This window comes from Balaenoptera physalus, assembly GCF_965194825.1.
Source record: "Balaenoptera physalus genome assembly, chromosome: X".
Taxonomy (NCBI): domain Eukaryota; kingdom Metazoa; phylum Chordata; class Mammalia; order Artiodactyla; family Balaenopteridae; genus Balaenoptera; species Balaenoptera physalus.
In genome coordinates, this window is record NC_138903.1 from 37,282,933 (window position 1) to 37,309,534 (window position 26,602).

The 26,602-nt window shown below is 36.0% G+C and overlaps 1 protein-coding gene and 1 pseudogene across 9 annotated transcripts in view; one reads left to right on the plus strand and one right to left on the minus strand.

Annotated features, from left to right (window-relative positions):
- USP9X (ubiquitin specific peptidase 9 X-linked) overlaps positions 1-26,602 on the plus strand; it is a 120,245-nt gene that overhangs the window by 85,681 nt on the left and 7,962 nt on the right. For 7 of the 8 annotated variants that reach the window (XM_082446323.1, XM_082446325.1, XM_082446324.1 and 4 more), the window contains 13 exons: positions 180-346; positions 5,587-5,695; positions 5,926-6,072; positions 6,662-6,808; positions 7,604-7,826; positions 10,114-10,334; positions 12,905-13,095; positions 16,693-16,866; positions 19,572-19,713; positions 20,964-21,717; positions 22,112-22,235; positions 23,098-23,323; positions 23,833-23,962. In XM_082446323.1, coding sequence (XP_082302449.1) covers positions 180-346; positions 5,587-5,695; positions 5,926-6,072; positions 6,662-6,808; positions 7,604-7,826; positions 10,114-10,334; positions 12,905-13,095; positions 16,693-16,866; positions 19,572-19,713; positions 20,964-21,717; positions 22,112-22,235; positions 23,098-23,323; positions 23,833-23,962 — 2,755 coding nt within the window. The remainder of the gene's footprint in view (positions 1-179; positions 347-5,586; positions 5,696-5,925; positions 6,073-6,661; positions 6,809-7,603; positions 7,827-10,113; positions 10,335-12,904; positions 13,096-16,692; positions 16,867-19,571; positions 19,714-20,963; positions 21,718-22,111; positions 22,236-23,097; positions 23,324-23,832; positions 23,963-26,602) is intronic. The other variant, XM_082446329.1, reaches the window with a different exon arrangement.
- On the minus strand, positions 7,840-9,076 carry LOC309652721 (large ribosomal subunit protein eL33 pseudogene; annotated as a pseudogene). The gene has a single exon. The product of its transcript is annotated as a large ribosomal subunit protein eL33 pseudogene (transcript).

The following is a 26,602-nucleotide window of genomic DNA, read 5'->3' on the forward strand; positions in this document are numbered from 1 at the left end:
TATCATCTGTTTATACTCATTTCCGTGCTATTTCAAAGGGGCCTCAAGAGTTGTAGGTAAAGAAGCTGAGGCCAAGTGGTTTAAGTGACTAGGTAAGTTTTAAGCACTAACTTGAAGTTTGTATGAGATTTTTCTTAAATACATCTCTAGGTAATTTGTCCCTGACTATAATTTTACAGACCAATGCAGGCAATGAGCCAGATTTGGAAGATGAACAGGTTTGCTGTGAAGCATTGGAGGTGATGACGTTATGTTTTGCCTTGATTCCGACAGCCTTAGATGCTCTTAGTAAAGAAAAGGCTTGGCAGACATTCATTATTGATTTACTGTTGCACTGTCACAGCAAGTAAGTGTCTTTTTTAATTGTAAGAAATTTGATCTTATTTTTTTTAAGCAGAAATGAATTAATTTGTGTTGGCAGAATTTATCCCAGGAATCAAATATTTATTGTCTCTATAGCACACTAATGTTTAGGAAATTTTTATTTAACTGTGTTTTGCCTAGACCTGAATTTGTTTGGTTTTACTGTCTACAAAATGTGAACATTAATTCTCAAAGTAAAATTAATTTTTCTGTAATTCCAGAATTTAGTTTCACCTAAGAGGTATGTATTTTAGCCCATTTAAAAAATCTGGTTTACAAGATTTAAATTAAATAGGACATTTAGCTTCCTTTCTTAGATACCTAGAGCCAAGTGTTTTTTTTAGTGAAGTTGTTAAGTCAATGTGGAATTCACAAGGCATGGTTATGGTAAGAACTTTTGCATTTTACACTGAGAATAAAGACCAATTATAAAGTCCTAGTTTTTCATTTTAAGAGCATTTATTCAGTGGCATTAATTTTGTTTTGGGCTTCTTTTTGTGCAGGTCAATCAAATTTGTAGAAAATGTAGGTTTTCCATCCTCTTATGTCAATCTAATCTTGACCTTCATAAGGTAACTTTTTAAACTTGAGCTCTAATCAATATCACTGTTATATGTAATTAATCTATCTCACATACATTTTGCAAAAAGACCCAGGAAATGTTCACTTTGTTTATTCTTTCACATTCCATTCAGCGATGACAAAAATCACTGATGAAAAGTTAGTGTAAAGTCAAAATAAGCACTTTGCTGACATGAAGCCTAGTGGTAAAGTTTTTTTGTTTTTTGTTTGTTTGTTTTTTTAAGTGTACATGGTGTGATGGAGTAGTAGGTTCAACTCACTCCAGGGGATGCTGTAAAGTAATTTAGTGGTCTCAAGTGGGAATCTCTATTATTTTAGAAGTTCCTTGGTAATTTCCTTGAAGACATCTAGTTCAGCCTATTCAGAAAGTTCTTTGATGGAATCCCCACCCCCCAAATAAGCTTGAGCTTGCTATCTCTTTGAGAAAACTTTATCATCGTTGGACAACTGTGTATGTTAAGAAAGATAAATAGGTTGAATAAGTCTGGAGGAGAGGAAAGATGATTAGCCATGAGTTTTGATGAAGTCAGACCTGGAGGTACAAATTTCTTAATCTGTGTTGATTTTTTAATATCTTAAACTAAATTAGGAACTTATGTCACTTTCTTTGCTACTAAGTATCAAGGAACTTCGTTTAATAAGGTTTCTGCCCTCTACTTTTTACGAAAATCCCCATTATAGGAAGTTAGAACTATTTGACTCCTCTTCTCCCTGAAACTTGTGCACAATGAAGTGAAAAGTACCGTACACAGCACTTCTTCTCATGCCTCTTGTTATTTTGTCTTTGACAACAAGGGGTGTCTTCTAAGGTTAAGATCTTTTTTGAGCTTTAGGTATCTGATTTTCTTCCCTAGTACTGACTCTCACCCTGCCCTGCAGTTTTAGTTATGTATGTATGTATTTATTTATTTATTTTTATTTTTGGCTGCTTTGGTTCTTCGTTGCGTGAGCAGGCTTCTCATCGCGGTGGCTTCTCTTATTGCGGAGCACGGGCTCTAGGCACGCGGGCTTCAGTAGTTGTGGCTCGTGGGTTCTAGAGCTCAGGCTCAGTAGTTGGGGCGCACGGGCTTAGTTGTTCCGCGGCCTGTGGGATCTTCCCAGACCAGGGCTCGAACCCGGGATCTTCCCGGACCAGAGCTCGAACCCGTGTCCCCTGCATTGGCAGGCGGATTCTTAACCACTGCACCACCAGGGAAGCCCTGCCCTGCAGTTTTAAATCATCATATTATAAATATCAGAGTACCGGGCTTCGATACTTGCAGAGTATATCTTGCAAAATATGATCGTGTTGTTTTCCTGCTTAAAATCTTTCCATGTCTTCCCATTGTCTTTGAATTAAGTGTAAACATTTAAATTTGGTTTATAAGCACTCCACAATTTGGCTCTTGCTTCTACGCACTCGAAAATTTCAACTTCAGGGCCACATTTTCCAATAAGTTTTCCTTATCCCTAGAGGCCTCCTAGACCTCTGTTCCTATTAGAAGAGGTCTGCTTCCACATAACAACACTGATATTTTGTTGTAATTGCTCGTAATTGGATTTGAATTCCTTTAAGTGGATTTGTCGTGGTTTTTTTTTAAGCCTCCTCCAGCACCTGTTGCTTTTATACTCTGCCTGTTTAACTCCTTTATGTTACCTTGATGATCCATGGAGGCATTTGAGTTTGCCACTCCTGGCATAGTGCTTTCAAGGCACAGCTGAGTATTCTGGTAGAAGAAGAGAAAGGGATAATGCAGAAAAGGAGATTAGTAGGCATCAGTTTACAGAAGGCCTTTGATGCTGAGATCCAAGTAGTGTTAGATTTTAATATTGTAGGCAGTCTCACCGATGAATAATTTATCAAGTACCCATTATGCACCAGGCAGTGTTCTAGCTACTGGGAATATAGCAGTAAACAAAACAGACAAAATGTCAGCCTTTTTGGAGTCTGTACTAAAGGGGATGGGGAGTGGGAAAGGAAGACACATGGGAAAATATATAGTATGTTATATTAATAAATGCTATCGAGAGAAATAAATCAGGAATGGGGATGAGTGGGGAGGCAGGGTCGTTGGAGTTCAGTTTTATGTAGGATAGTCAGAGAAGACTTCCCAGAGAAGGGTGACCTTTTAAACAGAGCTCTGAAAGAGTGAGGTAGTGATCCATGCAGTTAATGGGGGAAGTGTGTTGGGTTTTTGGGTGGGGGTTTTTTGCGTTTTGTTTTTCATTTTAAATTGTATTTTTTTTGTTCAGCTTTATTGAGATATAATCAGCATATAACTGTGTAACTTTAAGGTGTACAAAGTGTTGATTTGATACAGTCATATCTTGCAGTATGATTACCACCATAGCCTAAGGTTAGCTAACACCTCCATCATATTTCATTTTAAATTTTATTTTATTTTTTATATGAGAAATACATTTTGGTCATCTGAATGACCAAATATATATATATTTTAATTTTTATTTTTTAATTTAGGTATATATAGCTGCTTTACAGTGTTTCAGGTGTACAGCACAGTGATTCAGTTATACATATATTTTTTTTTTCAGATTCTTTTCAATCATAGATTATTACGAAATACTGTATTTCCTGTATTATATAGTAGGTCCTTGTTGTTTATCTATTTTATATGTAGTAGTCTGTTAATCCCAAATTCCAACTTTATCCCCCTCCACCCCCCCACCCCCCCCCCCGGGGAAGTGTGTTTTAAGCAGAAGAAACAACAGATGCAAATGTCCCAAGGCAGGAACATGCCTGACATGTAAAGAAAAACATGGAGCCGGGTGTGTCTGGAACAGCAGAGGTGGGGGAGTTGTAGGAGTGAGGCCAGAGAGGCAATAAGCAGCCTGTAAGGATTTTATAGATCATTGTAAAGACATTAACTTTTACCCTAAGTGAGATGGGAATCCATTGGGGTTTTTTTTTTTTTGGTTTTTTTGCTGCGGCATGCGGGATCTTAGTTCCTTGACCAGGGATCAAACCTGTGTCCCCTGCATTGGGAGCACAGAGTCTTAACTACTGGACCACCAGGGAAGTCCCCCATTGGAGGGTTTTGAGCAGAAGAATGATATGCTCTGAGTTAACATTTTAAGATTATTCTGGTTGCTTTGCAGGAAAGGCACTTAGACTATTTCATTAATTCAAATAAAAGATGAGAGAGTCTGGAAGTATGGCAATAGTAGAAGTGGTGAGAAATGATCAGATTTTGAGTATGTTGTGAAGATACAGGCAACAGGATTTTTTAGTAGATGTGTTTCTTTTGAAGCATTACCAAAGTCCGCATGTGTGAGGGAGGGTTCATCAGGAACTGACAAGCATCAACTCTTTATAGACCCTCACTCTATTTGGGCCGCATACCTAACTTTTTAAAAAATAAACTAGGGCAGTATGAATGACATATACCTCTGAAAATCTGGTAAAAGTTATGGACCTTCTCCCCAACAAAACCAAGTACTCCTGATGTCAGTTTATTTGAATTCCACTAAACCTAACCCACAAAGCTTCTAAAGGTCCCTATGGTTTAAAGGACCATGTACAGGTTTCAGAAACCTAAAAAATATCCAGGAGGGAGGTTAGTACACAGAATGTATACTGTCAAGTTCTTACATTGAACTAAACATTTGTTTGTAAGCTGTTTATCAGCTAGCACATTGGCAGAAACATAGTTATTCACCAAATGTAGTTTGTAATGTCTGTACGATAGACAAATGCTTCATTAGCAGATACTTTTTGAGCATCTTCCATATGTCAGATGTTGTTCTAGGTGCCAGGAACTCATGCTTCAACAAAGCAAAGCCCTGTCCTGAAAGAGCTTACTTTCTAATGGAGACAGACCTCCATCTTGTAAACAAACAGTATTTATACATCTGGTAACTGGTTCTTAGCACCTGTTATATGCCAGGCATCATTCTTCATTCTGGAGGCACAGTAGTAAACTAAATAGATGATGTCTTTGCCCTCTTGGAGCATTTATTCTAGTGAGATCTGTATGGTATACATATTTTTTAAGAGACCCATGATGCTCAGGTAAAAGTCCCAGTACTGTGACCAGAGACAAGTTTTTCCCATGGGTAATCATAGAATTGTATTATACGGTGGTTCTCAGTCTTTAGCACACGTTAGAATCACCTGAAGGCTTTATTAAAACGCAGGTTGCTGGGGCCTGAGAAATTGCATTTTTAATAAGTTCTCAGATGCTGCTGATGCTGCTGATCTGGGTAACATGCTTTGGGAATCACTAGTATGATATCAGGGACATCTGCAGCAACATCCTTATTGTGTAATTGCAACAGAATTTCTACAGAGTTGTTCGCTCCAGAGCACAATGGAATAATTCTATGGAATGCCCAAAAGATGCTTAAGGCTTACCGTACAACTCTTGTACCTAGAGGAACATTTCCAGCCTGTTCCAAGAAAGGGGTGTTAGAAGGTATCCCTTGAACTCTTCAGTGACAATTTGAGGTTTTAGTTCTTGACACACAGCCTAAGTTCATCTGTTAAACGTTGCTGCTTAAAAGGGGTGTTACGTATTCTTGTATTTTTACTTTTAATTTACCTACCCCTTAACACCCCACCCCCACCCCGAGAGACAGTGTTGGAATCTTTTTTCTTTTTCTTCATGAAGATAATATATGAAATGTAAAACATTTTTATTTCAGAACTGTTCGCCAGGTGGCACAGGAGCAGTTCTTTTTAATGTGCACCAGATGTTGCATGGGACACAGGCCTTTACTTTTCTTCATTACTCTGCTCTTCACCGTTTTGGGGGTGAGACATTTTTTAATATACTTATCATTGTGATTCATTCTTGTACATGGAACAGTCAAGAATTCATGGTTTTAGCTTGTATTAAAGTTAGAGCAGTCTATATTTATTTTTAAAATATTAGTAATTTCCCATCCTATGTTAGTCATTTACTCTAGTTAATTCTGGGTTTTTAAAAAGTGGATTCTGAGCATGGACATGTAAATTCATATTATTCTACTTTATTGTTTCAGAGCACAGCCAGAGAGAGAGCTAAACATTCAGGCGACTACTTTACTCTTTTAAGGCACCTTCTTAATTATGCTTACAATAGTAATATTAATATACCCAATGCTGAAGTTCTTCTCAATAATGAAATTGATTGGCTTAAAAGAATTAGGGTAAGTTGCATTTAATACTGTGTTTATCATCAATAAATAAGATATTTTATTAGTAGTTTATAGTTTTGAGCATTTTGGTTAAATGAAAAACAACAAAGAGTAATAAAAAGGACCAAAGAATATACGCTGTGTTAGTGGATATTACTAACTCATGATTCACAGAATGAATGCGTTAAGTAGTTTTGTCAAATGCCTTGCTTTACTTAAAACTTGAAACACTGATATTCAGCTTCTTCCATTTTAAAATGGGCCCATTTTGCAAATTTTCATCTTTTAAAAAGTATTCTTGAATTGTTTTCATCAAAAAATGAGTCTGATAGACTAGCACTTAATTTAACTTTTGATCTTAACACCTGATACTTCTTACTTAGAGTTGTATGAGAATTTATTTCTGAAGAGATTGGTAGCTTTTAGCCTTCAGATTAGCATTTCTTCTGCTAGTTTGTAAAGCCTACTTCTAGAAAGTTCTGAAGAGAAAAAATCGCTTAGAATGGAAAGGTTTGAAGGAATTGCCTCTGTCTAGCTCACTCTTGTTCTGACATCTCACCACCCTTTCGTAAGTTAGGCATTTGATATTTTTCTTTGGCAGGATGATGTTAAAAGAACAGGTGAAACGGGTGTTGAAGAGACAATCTTGGAAGGCCACCTTGGGGTAACAAAAGAGTTACTGGCCTTTCAAACCCCTGAGAAAAAATATCATATTGGTTGTGAAAAAGGAGGTGCTAATCTTATTAAGGTAAGTTTTGTCGGCTTGGTCCTAAGCTATGTATCATTAACGTTCTACATGTTTGTTACCAAATCTATCTGGTTAATTTATGGTATCATGTCTTTGGTGTATTTTCTTGATCATTTCTCTTTTCTACTTTTAAAGAATATAGAGGTTACAGTAACTTTTAAAATATCGTTTCTAAATTTTGTACATGAATAAAATTTCAGTACTGTGTAAAGTAAGCACTATTTAATTTTTCTATTTAGAAAATCTGAACTTTTTACTTCATCAGACTTTTTACTTATCACAGACTTTTTACTTCATCAACTTTTTACTTTATTTAGAATGAGACAAACCTCTATTATGTAAGACTGTGCATATTTACCGTGTTTCTTTGATGAGTTTTTTCACATACGTGGTAACTCAAGGAAACAAAAAGTATCATTTTAGGACATTTAATTTTTATTCAAAATGAACTTTGGTATACATGTGATTAAAAGAGTAAATTTACTTAATGTGAATTTTTGTTAAGTGCTACAGTCAACTCATTCTTGATGAGTTTTTAACCTGAGAAATCGGGTTGGTTTGTTAATTGTAGTAAATAGTGTTTTGAAGTGGGATCTTTTTATTAGAAAATCCAAGTAAGTTTTCTGACATGCAATGAAATCTTGAATTCTGACAATTAATTTAACATTATTTCCTTCCAAGAGACATTTCTTTCTTTAAAAAAAAATACATACACATACGCATATATGACTTTACATGTATTTTTATATAAATATGTATCATTGCTAATACATAATCCGTTTTTCAACTTTGTAGGAATTAATTGATGATTTCATCTTCCCTGCATCCAATGTTTACCTACAGTATATGAGAAATGGAGAACTGCCAGCTGAACAGGCTATTCCAGTCTGTAGTTCACCAGCTACCATTAATGCAGGCTTTGAGTTACTTGTAGCATTAGCTGTTGGCTGTGTGAGGAACCTCAAACAGATAGTAGATTCTTTGACTGAAATGTACTACATTGGCACAGCAATAACTAGTAAGTATTTTAAAATACAAAGTTCTGATGGCAGTTCTCTCATGTGTTCAAATTCTGTTTTCCTTTTAGTAAACATCTTCAACTCATGTTTTCCTTTCTTTCAGCAACTAGTTTAACATTTAAGACCATTACAAGCAATGAGTCTTAATGTAGAAAAGTTTTCAAATGTTTGTTAAATGTCTTCCTGTAAGTGATGCAAGTATTGAGCAACAAAATAAATTTCATTTCAGTCAAATCTGGACTAAAATCCAAACTCCAGAATAATAGTCAAATTTCAGAGTTCAAACTTAAAAATTCAAATTACATGCATTGGAAAACCTTTCAGGCCCTCACTTTAGAAGCTCTTTAATGTTATTTTCATATGAGTTCTAAGAAAATCTGGTTTTAAAGATTAGAATGTGAGAAGATAACATTTTAGTGCCCTTGGTCCTCAGTTACTGCTCACATGAAGCCCATGAAACAGACTGTAGACTGTAGATCTTACTGATATAGAACTGAAGCTCAAAAGGGATGAGGGCAATATAAAATGACTGAGACAGCAGAAATAAGAAAGCAAACCACAATGGAGGCTGTTCTGTTTTAGGAGAAAACCATTTATCTACAAAGCTTAAGAATATAATTGATGATAGTAAATCTTTAAGAACATGTCAGATTATTTTTTGATATGTTGTATTTTAGAATATAAGGACTTTTTAATAACATTTTAGGAGATTCTGATTAAAGTTCTTAAAGGTTAGACAGTTATTCTATCAAATTTGTATATAGTAGGGTGGGGGTTTTTGTTTGTTTTTAAACAAATCCACACTTTTATTTATTTAGTTTTCAATAAGTTTAAACCCTCAAGGGGTACAGCAGCACACAGATTCTGTGGCCAGTGGCCTTAGCAGGAAGGTTGCTTTGGAATTTGACACGAACCAAGCCAGTGTTTCCATGAGCACAAGTTACCTTTCCCCAGATTCTTCTGGTTTTGTTCAGTTTGCCACCAGGAGTCACTGTTGTTCTTTGCTTTGTACACATGAGCACGTCTCTTGCCCAGGTAGAATTCAGTTTCATCTTGGGCATAAACACCTTCAATTTTAAGAAGAGGAACCCTCTGGTTTCACAGGACCCTGCTTATAGCCAGCAAAAATAGAGCCTTGGACCACAGCCTTCCAGACCTATTTGCTGTTTTAGAAGTCCTGTTCCCAGCACTCCTCCACAGGCTCCAGGATGGCAGAAAGAGAAAGGCCGCTTGTTCTTAAGTAGTACATTTGTGTGGCAAAAATGTCAAGTACCAGAGAAGGATGTATTCTAAAACATTTTTCCTGCCCATTCCATTCCCCTGGTCCCCTTTGATAGCTGTAACCGATATCTTCAGTTCATGTCTATCCTCCCAGAATCTCTGAGTATGCAAAATCCACATACAAAATCTTTTTTTGTTTGTTTGTTTAGTTTTTTAACCACAGATTGGTCTGGAGTGCACAGTGTTCTTCACTTTGTTTTCCCCTTAATATATCTGTGATCATTTCCTATCAACACATAAATATTTATCTAAATCCATTTATTAGCTATATACCTTTCTACCTTTCAGTTCAATATACTATATAATTTATATAACTGGTCTTATAGTTGATGATATGTACATTGTTTCCAGGTTTATACTAGGTAGAGGGAGGTAGGCAGTGATTTACAGTTCTCACAGAACTCAAATCCACTATCTTGTTTGCTCCTCAAAATAACATTGTGATTATAGGCAAAGCACGTGTTACTCTTATTACTACATTTATTAAGAAGGAAACAGAGGCTTGCCTGAAGATGAAAGAGTTGGTAAGCATCAGAACCTGGATGTGAACCCAGGTGATATCTTAGGATTATTTAAAACTTAGTAAGCTATCATATGTTGATATATTTGTATAACATTTCATGCCAGAATGAGTTTGAAGGCACTTGAAAAAACATATAAAAGTAAAAAAAGTTAAAGTTCATAATGACTAAATTATAATAAAGTTAAAAGTAAAGTTAACATGTAGAAATTAGCCTTGTACCATCTTGTGAGACTGCTGAGACTGCCATAGAAGCAACATCAGATAAAGCATGGGTTCATAGATGGTGGGGTAAGAATCTATATAGTGGTACGTGTTGCTGTGTATCTTCGATTTGTTGAGGGTGAAATGCATACCTAGAGCACTATTTCAGGTGGCTATAGGAGTAGTGGAATTGTTGGTAATGTTAATTTATCAGCTTAATAATGTCTAAAGTGGACAAAATGTTTTTATTCGTGCTACAAGAATCTTTTGTCTTCTCTCAGCTTGTGAAGCACTTACTGAGTGGGAATATCTGCCACCTGTTGGACCCCGCCCACCAAAAGGATTTGTGGGGCTGAAAAACGCTGGTGCTACTTGTTATATGAATTCTGTGATTCAGCAACTCTACATGATTCCGTCCATTAGAAATGGTATTCTTGCAATTGAAGGCACAGGTAGCGATGTAGATGATGATATGTCTGGGGATGAGAAGCAGGACAACGAGGTAAATTTTATTTAGCATTTTTGTTTTCTGTGTTTGAAGTTCTGATACGAGATGCTGTTGTTCTCGCTTAGAAAGCGTTAGACTTTCACTGGACCTGTTGGCAAATATTTGAAAATAAAGCTAGAATCTCCCAGCACAGACTGCTACCTCGACATAGTGCTCACTACCTACCAGACTTGCAACTACAGTTAATTTTTATGATAGTTTATATGTTTTAAAGCAACAGTTAATGTACTCACTTTTGGGGGTTTGGTATAATTTAGAGTTTGTATAATGATAAGAATCTTCATTTTTAATAATAGTCTAAATTATATTTTTACTTTTCTGTTTGATATTTTAATTATGTATCTCCATTTATTTATGCCAAGATAATGTGCTATGCCAGTTTCATTGTCTGTGCTTACTTTTAGATTACTTTCGCATTTCTCCCAGATCATAACTATTTTTGCTTAGGAAACAAACTTCTACTTGTGACAAAATTTAGGCTCCTACCAAGTATCCAATGCAGAATAAAGCTGTGAAAAAATTAGGTTGTAGTGGTGGATCAGAGTTGACATAACTATGGCATGGTTCTTTAAAGAAGAGACTGTGGCCAGACTTAATAAGCTGTGGTCATGTTTGCGTCCACCCTGTATTTCTTTGTTTTTATGTGACCTTTTCCCACTCATGGTGTTGTGTTGGTGAGAGCTGAAGAGAGAAGCCAGAGCATGCTCTGATTGCAGTAAATATCTTAAATGGTTCTTTTCTCATTCCCTCTCTTCAGTCACCGAACTATTTGCTCTGAGGTAGTTTATTACTTACAGGGAGGGTTTCTGAAACATACACTAGACCCCAACTCTTCCCTAGGTCTGCTGAACCGCATCATCCAGGGATTGGGGTCTGAGCGTTTTTACTTTTTTAAGAAGCTTCATAGGCATTGCTCACACCATATACCGGGTTAAGAACCACTGCTCTGGGTGAAAATTGGAGTTCAGATTCTAGTTCTGTGATTCATCACATCTCTAGGTTGTTGAGTTAAGCACAGTAGAGATAGCTAATTGTACCAGCAAACAAAGTATGATACAGTTCAAATAAGGTGTCTCAACTTTGCTCTCATGGTACCCTCTGCTCTGTGTTGTCTCGGCACCCCATTGCACTGTGGGGTGTTTTGGTTTTGGTTTTTTGCCTGTGTGCTTTTTTCCTTCCCTAGACTAAGTTTCTCGTGGGCAGGGACTGGACATTGTCTATTTCTACATCCAGGTCCCACACAGAGTTCTGCAGCCACCATTCTCTTTCCATCTCTATGAATTTGACTATTCTAGGTACCTCATATAAGTGGAATCATACCATATTTGTTTTTTTGTGACAGGCTTGTTTGACTTAATGTAACGACCATTTCATAGCATGTGTCAGAATTTCCTTTCTTTTAAAGGCTGAATAACATTCCTTTGAATGTATATACCACACTTTGTTTATCCATTTATTCATCAGTGGACATTTGGGTTGCTTCCACCTTTTTGTGGGGGGTGGTGCACACGGCGCGGCCTGCGGGATCTTAGTTCCCGACCAGGGATCGAACCCGCTTCCCCTGCATTGGGAGCACAGAGTCTTAACCACTGGACCGCCAGGGAAGTCCCTGATTCCACCTTTTGGTGGAATTCAAAATTGTGAATAATGCTGCTCTGAACATGGGTATACAAATATCTCTTCAGGACCTTTCTTGCAGTTCTTTTGGGTGTTTTACCCAGAAGTGGAATTGCTGGGTCATTTGATAGTTTTATTTTTAATTTTTTTAGGAACTGTTTTCTACAGTGGCTGCACCATTTTACATTTCCCACCAACAGTGTGCAAGGGTTCCAATTTCTTTGCACAGAACTTTTTCATTTTCATGAGGTCCAGTATGTCTCTATTCTTTCGTTGCCTGTGCATTTGGTGTCATATCCGATAAATCATTGTCAAATCCAATGTCGTGAAGTTTTTGCTCTATGTTTTAGGAGTTTCATAGTTTTAGCTCTTACATTCAAATCTTTGATCTCTATTGAGTAAATTTTTGTGTATAGTGTTAGGGAAAAGTCCAACCTTATTCCTTTGCCTATGGATATCTAGTTTTTCCAGCACCATTTTTTGAAGAGTACTACTAATCTTAATATGTATATTGTATTGAATGTTTACAAGTCTGAGCACTCTATATACATTATCTCATATAATCCTCACAACAGCTACATGAAGAATGTGTTAACCCATTTACACATGAGGCACTTAATTGCTCAAAGTTACTTAGCTTATAAGTAGCAAAGCCTGCATTTGTGTCCAGTTCAGCCTAAGTTAATCACTTTTACTGTATTTTGCTATATTACCTACCTCTACGATACTTAGTGAGGGTTATTCCTTTATGAAAACTCTTATGTGAAAGGGGTGGGGATATAAACACTGATATTGTAAACTAAAATTTATAAATTGAAAGTTAAGTGCTTTGGAAATAAATAGAAGTACAGGTGATTTGTTCACTAATCGTTTAGCATTTGTCTCAACATATTTTTACTATACTTTGAAGTTAGATTAGCTCATTAATGATAACTTTTGGTTTCTAGAGCAATGTTGATCCCAGAGATGATGTATTTGGATACCCTCAACAATTTGAAGAGAAACCAGCATTAAGTAAAACAGAAGATAGGAAAGAGTACAATATTGGTGTTCTAAGACACCTTCAGGTCATCTTTGGTCATTTAGCTGCTTCTCGACTACAGTACTATGTGCCCAGAGGATTTTGGAAACAGTTCAGGTAAACTATGGATGAATAGTAATTGGGATACTGCTTAAACCTTTATGACTATCTCATGACACTAACATTAAACTTCTAAAACCTATACTGGAAGGCACTTTTATGTTTAATATTTAAGCAGTAGTAATAATCAAACTTTACTTCATAGTTAGGTTAGTTTTCTCATTGTCCCCAAAGGAGGTAGAAAGTGTAATAGTAAGAGGCAGCATTCTTTAGTCTCTTAAGATGTTAATAATTTTTTATTTTGAAAGCTTCTAATATTTACATAAGTAGGGAGAAGAGTATGATCCCTTATGTATTCATCACTCAGCTTCAACAGTTGTCAACTCGTGGCCAATCTTATTTCATCTACACTGCCATCTACTTCTTTTTAGATTGTTTTGAAGCAAATACATAATTTCATCCATAAATATGTCAGTGTGTATCTCTAACGTCTTTTTTTTTTTTAACATGACCATGATACTATTATCATGTCTTATAAAAATTCCTTAATATCCTTGTCAATGTCTGCTTTTACCCAATTACCTCATAATTGTTTTTTACTATAAATTTTTTGAAATCATGATCCAAGTGAAGTCCATATGCTGCAGATGTTGACATGACTCTTTAGTCTCTTCTAATCTTTTTTCACCCTTGTAGTTATTTGTTAGGGAGGAAAAAAAACAAACAGGTAGTTAGCTCTGTAAATTTTCCCATCTGGATTTTATTGATGGGATCCCTGTGGTGTTTTCTGTTTTCCTCAGTCCCCTGTATGTCATATAAATAGGTAGTGAGATGTAGAGGCTTGATCAAATTCAGGTGTGATTTTTCTTTTTCTGGAGTGGATAGATAAGGCTTGCTTCGTAGGTGATAACGATGACCTCAATGAGGAGAAGTACATAATGTCTGTCTGTCTGTCTCTGTCTTATAACAGCCATTGATCATCATTGCCTAAATGCAGCATTTCATCAGGATTACAAAATGGCAACATTCTAATTTTATCATTCTTTCATTTATTAGCTAGAGGAGATCTATAAAGGAAAACTTCCCCATAGCAACTCTTTGGCTATTCTAATGTACAATTTTATAGGAAAGGTGCGATAAATACGTTGGGTTTTGTTGTTGTTGTTAATTTTTTTTAAATCTTCGATTATGTCTTGATCTTATTTCTCTGGCTTCATTTATTTCATTTGTTTTTTTTATCATCGCCTATCATGTCGTGCACTGTGCTAAAATACTGTAGTACAACCACATATCTGTACTGTGTATGAGAATGCTATAATCCTTCATAGCATTGGATTTTTTAAATAATACTACTTTTTTTTTTTTTTTTTTTTTTTTTTCTGTTTTTTGGCCACACTGCACGGCCTGTGGGATCTTAGTTCCCCAACCAGGGATTGAACCTGAGCCCTTTGCAGTGAAAGCATGGAGTCCTAACCACTGGACCGCCAGGGAATTCCCTTAAATAATACTCCTTAGAATCCCTTCAAGGTATCTCCCAGACAGCTGAGAGCAAGAGAAGCGAAGGGTCACCTGACACTGCCGCTCTCGCTCTCATCCACGTTCCCTGCTTCAATCAGAGCAGCTCCCCTTTTACCTACAAGGATACTACTTAGATTTCTTTTGAAACCACTGCTTTATAATACAATGACCTCCCTATGACTCACCGCATAAATTCTTCCGATTCCTCTAACTAGGCCCCCTACTTAATCCATACTTATTGGCTTGCATGCACCACCCTCCTTCCCAGCTCTGCTTTTGCTCTTTTGGTCCCATCACCTCTCAACACCTCTCGTCTTCCTCTCTGACTATTCTGGTTCTCATTCTTTCTCTAGCTTGTCTCGTCTCTGCCATAAGGCTTTTAGCATTTCTGTTCCTCCTCTTCCAAATTACTCTCAAGCTTTTTGAGCTTTTGTCTTAAAATTTGTCATTCAGTTACAGTTATTGCTTATCTTATAATGCACTTGCATTTTTGACTTCTTAATTAATTACTCCCTATGCTAGTGGAGCTCGCAGTTTGTCTAGACTAGCACTTTTGGATTATCTACACTTTAGACACATAATATACTCTAGATACATGTGGGTTAGTTAACCACATTTCCCACCCCCGATTTTTTATATTGAAGAATTTCAAACCAACAGAAAAGGTAAAGTAGTATAATAATCACCTTTATGATATATACTCTTTACCCAGATTCACCAGTTGTTAACATTTTGCCATATTTGCTTATATGTATACTTGGGTTTTGGTTTTTGTTTGTTTTTTCTAAACGAGTTGATAGTTGCAAATATGACACTTTAACCCCCCTACATGTTTCAACATGTATCCTCTAAGAATAAGGACATTTTTCTATGTAATGTTTAATACAGTTATCACATGCATGAAATTTAATATTTAGTAATGCCTGATATTCATCAATATGTATTTCAATTTCCCCAAAGTATTCTTTCTGACTTTTTTTTTCCAATTCCAGACTGGTATCCTAGAAGGAATCACAAGTATTTGGTTGTTACCTCTTTAGTCTTCTCTAAAATAATCTCCCTAACTTGTCATGACTTTTATGGTACTTTCTTGATTTGTGTGATTATTTCCCCATGATTAGATTCAAGTTAAGCTTTTTGGCAAGATAACTACATAGGTGATGTTATTATATGCTTCTCATTGCATTGCATTCAGAGGCACATGATATCAGTTTATCTGATTATTGGTGATGTTAGCTTTGATCCCTTGGTGTCTTAACAAATCTCTCCATTGTAAAATATCTCTTAACAAGTGATATATTTGATTTCTAACTCACTATATGCAAATTTAACAGCTGAAATATAATTAGGGTGAGATTATTTGCTACATAGTAGAAGTGTTACAAAGGAGTTTATTAAAAGACAATTAGTTCCTCTTGCATACTTAAAATACATTTGTCATATCTGTTGCTTAGAATGAATTCACTTATATTCTCTATGTATATTACTCTATAAATACAAAATTAGATGTCATAGTTTCCAGCAGTGCCTAGGTTTTATTAGTATCACTTCTTAATTTTGTCATTCACATAATTGATATTTTCTTTTCTCAGGATTGATTTACCTAATTTAAATCCTCAGATTATTCAAAAGAGATGAATTGTAAAACAAGTCAAACCTTTCTCTTTTCGATCGGAAAAGTCAATTTAATTAAGAGTAAATTTTATCTTTGCACTGTATCTGTAACCCAAAATTTAAGCAAAATGAAAGAAATGAAGTAGTAATTATCTACGTAAGAGTAAGATCAGCCACCCAATTTTAACAGTGTCTTCAGTTGGATTCAAAATGCATGCTTCTACTATATTACCTACAGAAACCATCCTTCCTGGAGCTCTACTGTCCATCCAGCCACACCAGTAGTTTCATGGTATTTCTTCCCCAGTGAAGTGCCACTTTTACTATGAATCTCACTTTCTTCCCCACAGCAATCGATAACATAAACGGCATTTGTTTTTTTCTATTTCCTGTAGTTGAGGAATAAAATCTCAGTTTTTGTGGTGTCATTTATGGTTGTATTGCTTTTTTCCTGAAAAATATATTGTATATATTGTTCTGGGAGTGTCGCACATTACATATTTTACTCCATTCATTTCTTAGGCTTTGGGGTGAGCCTGTTAATCTTCGTGAACAACATGATGCTTTAGAATTTTTTAATTCATTGGTGGATAGTTTAGATGAAGCTTTGAAAGCCTTAGGACACCCAGCTATGCTAAGTAAAGTTTTAGGAGGTTCCTTTGCTGATCAGAAGATTTGCCAAGGCTGCCCACATAGGTAAGTGCTAATTTCATACTTGAAGTGTATGTTGTACTGTTTATTTTTACTATTAGTTATGTACAAAAGTGAAGTACGCTACCGATTACTAAATACCTGAGGCTGGATGAATTACATATTGCGCATACCTTACTACTGTGGGGGGGTTTTGTTTGTTTTCTCATTTTATTACAATGAAGTTTAACAGTACAGAAAAGTCTCATGACCTTTATGGGTCTGTTTGTTTTTGTCAAATAATACTTGGTTCCTTTAACTCCACCTAAGCTCTTACTATTTCATACTCTCACATGTTCTTATGTGTGATCATGCCTAAGAAAATAAAATGGTATTTTGCATAGCTACAGGTATCACTTATGAATTTGCCCTTTATCTTAGAATTAAAATACTTATAATATTGTAAATATGTTAAGTTTAGAAGATGACAGGCATGGAGCACTATTTCCTATACAAATGAAATACTGACTTTTTGAAAATAACATTGATTACTGTCATTGTCTTTAAGGTATGTTTCCCACACAAAATCTTTATAGCAAAAGCTGACTAAACAAATTGGGTTTTGGTGTTTTTTGGTTTTTGGTTTTCTTAAAGGGGAAGTTGATTAAGGGCTCTTGTTGAAAATAGTTAACTATTAAAGTTCATTACTGATAGATACACGTTTATGCCTATTGTATGGAAGTTTTACTTTGGAACTTCTCCTGTATGTTGTCAATTAATGTTGGTTTGAAATCCCTTCTCACCAGACTATCACAGTAGGATAGTATTTTCTGCAAGGCTAAACAGCATTATATACAGTCATAGGTTGTGTGTGTATGTGCTTTATTTTTGAACACAGGGAAATGATTGAGGAAGTGCTAATACTATATGTAAATGTTAAACTACTCATTCTGAATGAGGCCATAAAATTGTTTGCATAGACTGGGCAACTTTTTTTTTTTTTAACGTCTTTATTGGAGTATAATTGCTTTACAATGGTATGTTAGTTTCTGCTGTGTAACAAAGTAAATCAGCTATACGTATACATATATCCCCATATCCCCTCCCTCTTGCGTCTCCCTCCCACCCTCCCTATCCCACCCCTCTAGGTGGTCACAAAGCACCGAGCTGATCTCCCTGTGCTATGCGGCTGCTTCCCACTAGCTATCTGTTTTACGTTTGATAGTGTATATATGTCCATGCCACTCTCTCACTTCGTCCCAGCTTACCCTTCCCCCTCCCTGTATCCTCAAGTCCATTCTCTAGTAGGTCTGTGTCTTTATTCCCATCTTGAGACTGGGCAACTTTTGTTCCTTTTGAAAGATCTTGTGCATTAGGTGGACAATAAAATTGTCATTTTAACCTCCTGTTTTTAATTACTGATAAAGATAAAATTTTGTGGTCATCTGTTTTGGTCAGTTTTTCTTGGTTTGTTTTAGACAGTTTTCAAAATTATTTGGAAATTATTGATTTTCTTTGCCAAGTGAAAATGTCCAGAGAGCATGGTCTTTAAGTAAAATCCCTAAAGTTCAAATACCTATTCCACAACTAAATTAGTCTTGTTATATGCTGGAAGATTACATAAAGGGTCCTGAGACAATCTGTTTTAGGGTATTTATTTATCAAGAGCAGGGGTTAACAAACTGTGGACCATAGGTCAAATCCAGCCCTGCATCTGTTTTTGTAAAGTTTTATTGGAACATACCCACTCCTTTACTTACTGTGTGACCGCTTTCACTATAACAGCAGAGTTGAGTAGTTGCCATAGGGACCTCATGGCCCCAAAAAGCCTGTAATATTTACTATCTGGCCTTTTACAGAAAAACTTTGCTGACTTCTCAGCTTCAAATGTCCTAATTTTTAACTGGAATCATAAAATCTAATTTCTCTTTTCTCTTCTATGGGCTGTTCCCCAGTTATAGTAACAGTTTGCTTAATACTTCATATTCCATTCATGTCACTCATAAATGCCTTTATTTGTGTACCTTTTTCCCCTAACTAAATTGAAAAGCCCTAAATATGAGGGACTGTCTTAAACATTGACTATCCCACAGGGCTTTAAACATGGTAGGCACTCAGTGTATTTGTTGAGTGAATGAATTTAATGGTTGAGAATGAATTCCTCACATCCCATGTTCTAAATGTATGAAAATGTCTCATCAGAAATCTGAAAATTCCTTTGGTAGAAAATTGCCACAAGGTGGGATTGTGGCTCCTATTCAGATTGCTTATCCCATATTCATTTGTGTGTTCAAACTTGTGCTTTAGTAAGGTTTCCATTACAGAAGAGGAGAAACATTTAAAAATTCAGCTCATTAATAGATCTAAACAGATGATGGCAGAAGCAGCATGGTAGACTCTAAAGAGATTGAGCTGTGAAGCCAGACAGACCTAGCTTGAAAACACCATTTCACCTAGTAATCTTGACCAAATTCACATTCTGAACCCCACTTCCCTCATCTCTGACGTGGAGATGGTGATAGAGAAATATTTGTCATGAAGACAAAGCACCTGTTATGTGTAGTGTGTAAACAACCTAATGTATGCCCAGCAGAGGATAAGTGACTCATAAATGGTAACTGTCATTTATTGGTAACATTTTATGACTTATGGGTTTTGTGTTATGTTATAAAAATTGCAAAAGTAGTTTTCATTGAGTCCATAACTAAATAAGATGTTTAGAAAACTAAGGAATAAATTCTCTTTGATCATTTCCTAAATAATATCTTTAGATACGAGTGTGAAGAATCTTTTACGACTTTGAATGTAGACATTAGAAATCACCAAAATCTTCTTGATTCTTTGGAACAATATGTCAAAGGAGATTTATTAGAAGGTGCAAATGCTTATCATTGTGAAAAATGCAATAAAAAGGTATGAATTGCCCAGTTTTGTTTAAAATAATTATGATTACATTTAATGGGTTTGGAAGAATGGTTGTTTTTGTTTGTTCTCAAAATTCACCCTCTTTATTCCCTACCCTGCTTTGTTATAGTGGTAACAGAGAGGTAGTTAAGATAACTGACTTAAGGGTCTGTCAGGTAAAGATGATTGAGAGAAAGGTTTGTCAGGTGAAGACAATTGAGAGAAAATAGTGCCAGAAGGGCTAGGGAAAACAGGTAAAGATAAGAGTGAATCACTTCAGAGGTCATAGTAGCTTAATATCAGTCTCTTGTCTGAGTTACACAGGCACTTTTCATCCATATTCAACCAACCTGCTCTTGAACTCCTCGAAGCTACAGAGCTCATAGAGGAAAACATTTCTCCTCTCATGTCCAGAGTTGCTACCCAAGACCAAGAAGTTTGCTGAAGCCAAACTGTTAATTACTTTATTTAGCCACAAAAGATTTCTTCTACCACCTGTGTTTTTTAAACCACTTGGATCAGATTTTTAGACTCACTTGATTGGTTTTTGTCTGTGGGCATTTAACAGTTCTTTAGGAGAGACAATTTACGCATACATATGGTAAATAATGTGTATCTTTCTGGGCTCCCAAGCCCTCTTACCTCTAAGTCACCTGTATTGTTTTGACTTTACATACCACTTAGAGAGGTATTAAAATCTAGAGGTTGAGATCATGAGCTGTAAAGCCATACTCCATGCCTCTCACAGCTCTAAGACTTGAGGCAAGTTATCTCTCTAGTACTCCTAAGTCTCATCCCTAAGTTTCAGGGTTGGGAGGGTTGTGAGGATTAAACATGTTACTACTTGGACAGCACTTACCATCATATAACTTGGCACCTAATTGCCCAATAAATATTAGCTGCTATTATTATATTTCTGTAGTTTGTTCACAGCAGACTTCATTAAAATAACAGTAAATATCAAACAAGTAATAATGGTTAGATAGCACTTCCAATATAGAAATCAGACAGCGAATAATGTCTATATCACTAATTTTTGCAAGTTGTAGCAAAAGGCATCAGCTACTTCGTATTAGTTTTAGTGAACATTTTTAAAATATCAACTGACAGAAATGCTCTGATTATGTTCATTATCATATATTTGTTTATACTTAAAATTTCAGATTAATCCTGAGAATTTAATAGTAGAGTTTTAAGTTTGGGGGTTTTTTGCAGTGGATTATAAGAGAACATCTAGTAATTTGCTCTGTTCATTTTAGGTTGATACTGTAAAGCGCTTGCTTATTAAAAAATTACCTCCTGTTCTCGCTATCCAACTAAAACGATTCGACTATGACTGGGAAAGAGAATGTGCAATCAAGTTTAATGATTACTTTGAATTTCCTCGCGAACTGGACATGGAACCTTACACAGTTGCTGGTGTTGCAAAGCTGGAAGGAGATAACGTAAACCCAGAGAGTCAGTTGATACAACAGAATGAGCAGTCTGACAGTGAGCCAGCAGGAAGCACGAAATACAGACTTGTGGGGGTGCTTGTACACAGCGGTCAGGCGAGCGGGGGACATTACTACTCTTACATCATACAGAGGAACGGAGGAGATGGCGAGAGAAATCGCTGGTATAAATTTGATGATGGAGATGTAACTGAATGTAAAATGGATGACGATGAAGAAATGAAAAACCAGTGTTTTGGTGGAGAGTACATGGGAGAAGTATTCGATCACATGATGAAGCGCATGTCATACAGGCGCCAGAAAAGGTGGTGGAATGCTTATATACTTTTTTATGAACGATTGGACACAATAGACCAAGATGATGAGTTGATAAGGTATATATCAGAGCTTGCTATCACCACAAGACCCCATCAGATCATTATGCCATCAGCCATTGAGAGAAGTGTACGGAAACAGAATGTGCAATTCATGCATAACCGAATGCAGTACAGTACGGAATATTTTCAGTTTATGAAAAAACTGCTTACATGTAATGGTGTTTACTTAAATCCTCTTCCAGGTAAGTATCAAGAATTTAGCTTCTTAGTAATAAAGCATACCTCTTCTTTTACTTGCAGGGTTTCTTAGCAGGCATCAACGTGTTTGTTTTCTCTCTTTTTGGTTGTTTTAAAGTCGTGTTTCAGATGACTGTTACCTTTGAGCTTTATATGTTGTCTTGCCATTTAGAGACAGAGGAGCTTTTGTTTGTTACAACAGTTTGGTTTTTTTACTCAAGCATTAGTTGAAGGGTGCTTTACTGAACTACTAAGAATTATTTCATAAGTAGCCCAGGGGTTTTAACATAGTTAGGACTTGGAAAATTGTTGATAATGCAGATTTGTTTTTGAAAATGAAAATGGGGCTTGAGCACAGAAATTTGTTTGACTATTTTTTAATCTACATTTTATTTTTAGGGCAAGATCACCTGTTGCCTGAAGCAGAAGAAATCACTATGATTAGTATTCAGCTTGCCGCTAGGTTCCTCTTTACCACAGGATTTCACACCAAGAAAGTAGTCCGTGGCTCTGCCAGTGATTGGTACATTGCTTTGAATTTTCATTCCTATTATTACTGGCATTTAGTTTGGTTCTTTAATATACTGCTTTATTTTTTCCAAGCCATGATAATCTCATTTCAGATTTGGAATGCAGAATTTAAAAAATCTTGGTAGCGATAGTGAGAGAAATCATATTTAAATAATTACTGAGTGGTGGGATGAATTGGGAGATTGGGAGATTGACATATATACATTAATATGTATAAAATAGATAACTAATAAGAACCTGTATAGAAAATAAATTTAAAAAATAATTACTGAGATTAAATACCGCCTTTTATTATTCAGAAGTTGGCTTCTGCTTCTGTTACCTTGTATCATATCTTTGACATCTCTGTACAAAACATTACAGGATGATACTTAAAAGTCTAAGCTATCTAATCACAAAAGTATTAACATTTTAGCTTCCCTAGATTAAATTCAGCCATAGATTAAAAAGGTAGAAACTTAAAATGAGTTTAAGTTTTTAACTGTATAAATTTAGAGGCCATTATAATACCTCGATTCAACAATATTTACTTACTATTCTAGTAGTAAGATGTTAAGGGAATGGGGATTATTGTTTTGTCATTGAACCTAGGAAGAGTTTGGTCATGGATTTGTAGAGGACTGTGTAAGTTTTCGTCTATTTATTTTGTCACTCTGTGAAAATAGACCAAGTCATAGTATTTATCTTTTTAATATTAGTGCTAGAAGCTACCATTGCTGGTTCTCTCCCTCCAGTAGTAAAAGAAGTTCTTTGATTTTTTTTTTGTTTGTTTGGTTCATAGAGACCCATCCCTGTACTATAGGAAACATGTTACTGAATCGATATTCATAGATTTTTGTTTGGTTTTGTCTTAGGTATGATGCATTATGTATTCTCCTTCGTCACAGCAAGAATGTACGTTTTTGGTTTGCTCACAATGTCCTTTTTAATGTTTCAAATCGCTTCTCTGAATACCTTCTGGAGTGCCCTAGTGCAGAAGTGAGAGGTGCATTTGCAAAACTTATAGTTTTTATTGCACATTTTTCCTTGCAAGATGGGCCATGTCCTTCACCTTTTGCATCTCCAGGACCTTCTAGTCAGGTAATTGCCCAGTTAACAGAAATAAATTCTGTTTCCTGGAAGTTGAAGTCACAGATATATGTGCATCTGTTTGATACGTTTACCTAACAAACGTGCATGAGCACGTAATAACCATAGAGTCCGATGCCTCAATGTTTATATGAGTTGCATTTAAAGTACTTCCCAGCAGTGAATAGTGACTATTGGCTCTTTAAAACATAACGGAATTTTCTGTTAATTCAGTTACATTCAGTGGCTTAGTTATACACTTACTGTTATATAAATTTAAATGGACTTCCATTTGTTAAGACTTAGAACAGTATGAAGCCTCTATGATGAAATCTACATTGGGTCTTCATCCCCTTTCCTAAAAAGCAACCCTTTTTAATAATTTCTTGTGTGATCAGTCCTTCCAGAAATTTCTGCCTATATTTAACATGTATATGTGCATGTCCCTTTTTCATGCAAAGAGAATTATATCATACGTGCACCTTGTTGCTGAAAAACAACCAATGTTTTATCCTTTACAGGCTTATGACAACTTAAGCCTGAGTGATCACTTACTAAGAGCAGTACTAAATCTACTGAGAAGAGAAGTTTCAGAGCATGGGCGTCATTTACAGCAGTATTTCAACCTGTTTGTAATGTATGCCAATTTAGGTAAGAATTTAAGTTTTCATAATTCTCTTTTAATGTATTAAGTAATGAAGTCATGTAAGTCACATGATGAAATATAACCTGGTCTAAAATAGAAACAGTGTTCCATAAAACCTATTGTGAATTTTATCTGAAGCTTTTTTTTTTTTACACTGCACTTTTCTCCTTGTATTTTATCATTATTTATGCATGTGTCTTATCTCTGCACCAGACAAAGGTCAAAATCTGTATCTTAATCATATTTTTATCTCCTAAAGTAGTGGTGCTAGACCTATTTTTTTTTTAATACTGATGCCTAGGCCCCATCCCAAACCAACTGAATAAGAATTCTCAGAGCTAACACAAGGAATCCACATTTTCAAAAGGTCCCAGATGGATGTGTAATACTCACCAAGTTTGGGTAAAGGACTTAGTCTGTACGTAAGTTTTTGTTGACGTAAACTAAACTAAAATCGGGGATAATAGAAATATTCACTTAAATTACCTGTTATTTATGTTAAGTTCTAAACCCAAACATCCCTGTCATTCCAGGTTTTTTGTGCATGAACTTACCAATCGTCAGTTGATCCATGGCCCTTTTAACATAAGCAACATTCTACTTTGCGTTTGTCGTCTTTTCCCTTACCTTCCCATACTGGAGATGCTTGCATATTTGTAGTTGAAAAGAATATTTATGCAAACAAGCATAAGGGGAATCTGTATTTCACACTTAGAAATGCCAAATCTTAGGTATTTATAAAAATCTCACTCTGTTCAACTCCCTTTTTAGGTATTCCCTGTTCAGAAAACATGCATCGTTGGTCCATAATCTAATCTAATTAAAATTTCCCTGCTAAAAGCAAATATGGGTCTATAAACTTTAATACGAAATCCTTAGGACCAGATATGCTTTGTGGTTCAGAACTGTTTGGTTTTAAGAAAGGTAAAATAGCCCATATGCCCTGAATTATGTAACATCCCTAGAGCAGGGTCCAAAACAGCACTTTGTAATCATACACGTGAATATTCACACTGGGAGGGGATGATTGAAGATGTAAATAGCCTCTTGTCAGTTCAGGCCAGATTTTCACAGCAACTTTATGAATGAACTTTGTTTATATTGATGTTAAGAGCTGTTTGAATCTCAGGATTTCAGATAAGGGATTTGTGGACCTGTATTTATTATACTTCTTGGAACATGGCAATAAATAAAACACCTATTTTCTAATGGGGTATAGAAGCAAATTAAAAGGTACTTGCCATAAAATATGTTTATGGCTATAATGGGGAAAATACAAAGTGCTATGGAAGTACATCATAGGGGGAGTGTGAGGGACTTAGTGGAGAAGATGTAGGAATTGGTCGGTTGAGTTTTTCCATCCAGAGTGAACAGCAGGTGCAGAGACTTGGAATAAATTCAGCATGGCTCATTGGAGGAAATGAAAGTTATTCAGTCTGACTAGAATTGATGTAATATGAGGATGGCAGGAGTGGTGAGTAGAATTCTCTAATTGTGCTATTCTGTCAAGCCTTGTGAGAGATTCTGGACTTTATCCTGAGGGCATTGATGAGCCATTGTAGAGTTTTGAATAGACATGGCTTCTAGAAAGATCCAGGCTGCAGTGTGGAATGGATTATTGGGGAGTAAGACTAGAGATTGTTAAAGTCATCTATAGATAGAAAATCGTTGTGGCTTATACTGAGGAACTGGCAGTGAGTGGGATACAAGTAGTCAGATTCTGGTGCTTTTTATTGGAGATAAGGACAGTAGGATTTGGTGTTTGGGTATTCAGGGAAGGGGAACACAGAAGAGATGTTAAGAATGATGCCCAGAATTCCAACTTGACAAACTGAGCAGGTAGTAGTGCCATGTACTGAGAGGGGAAACCCAGGAGGAAGAACGTGGACAGGGAATTTGAGTCTTTGTGACACCCAAATAGAGATGTCCAGTAGAGTGGTGGTCTATTTGTCTGGAAATATTTTGGAATCAGCTGAATGAAAATAGCTGGAACTTGAAGCCATTAGAGTGGGTTTGATCGTCCAGGGAAGGCATACGGTATACGGTGTGAGAAGATAGCCTGACGTGGGAACTTTGAGGACCATCACTTTTGAAGAGAGGAAGGAGGACTCACAAATAAGAATAAGAAAAAACAAACAAAAAAAAAGAATAAGAAGAGGTAGAAAGAAAATAAGAGAGGAACCCAGGAAAGGAGGAAATGGTTATGGTTTGAGAACTGTTCCTTAGCTTTAAACCAGAAAAGGGGGCAGAAGCCAGATAGGCATGGGTTGAGGACTGGGAAGACGAGAAAGTAGAGGGAACGAGTTTAGGCGTCTTTCAAGAAGCTTGGCTGAGGAAGAAAGGCAATTCATAAAAGAATTCTTATTTCTCAGTTTTCGTCATTCACCTAATGATGAGGATTGCAGACTAGGCTAGTTCTCGAGACTCCCCAGGCCATAGAAAGTGTTTCTCTTCCTTATGCCCAGTAGGATTGGAATGTCATAGTCACTGTTTAACCATTTTAATACTTAAATCCAGTTATACTAACTCAGTAGATTTTTGGTTCTGATTGCTGAAGTAAGTAAATGCTAAGCAAAAGTGATCTTCTGATCATAAAAGTTGTAGAAAAATATTTTATTATGAAGCCCTTCCGTCCCAGTTCTTTC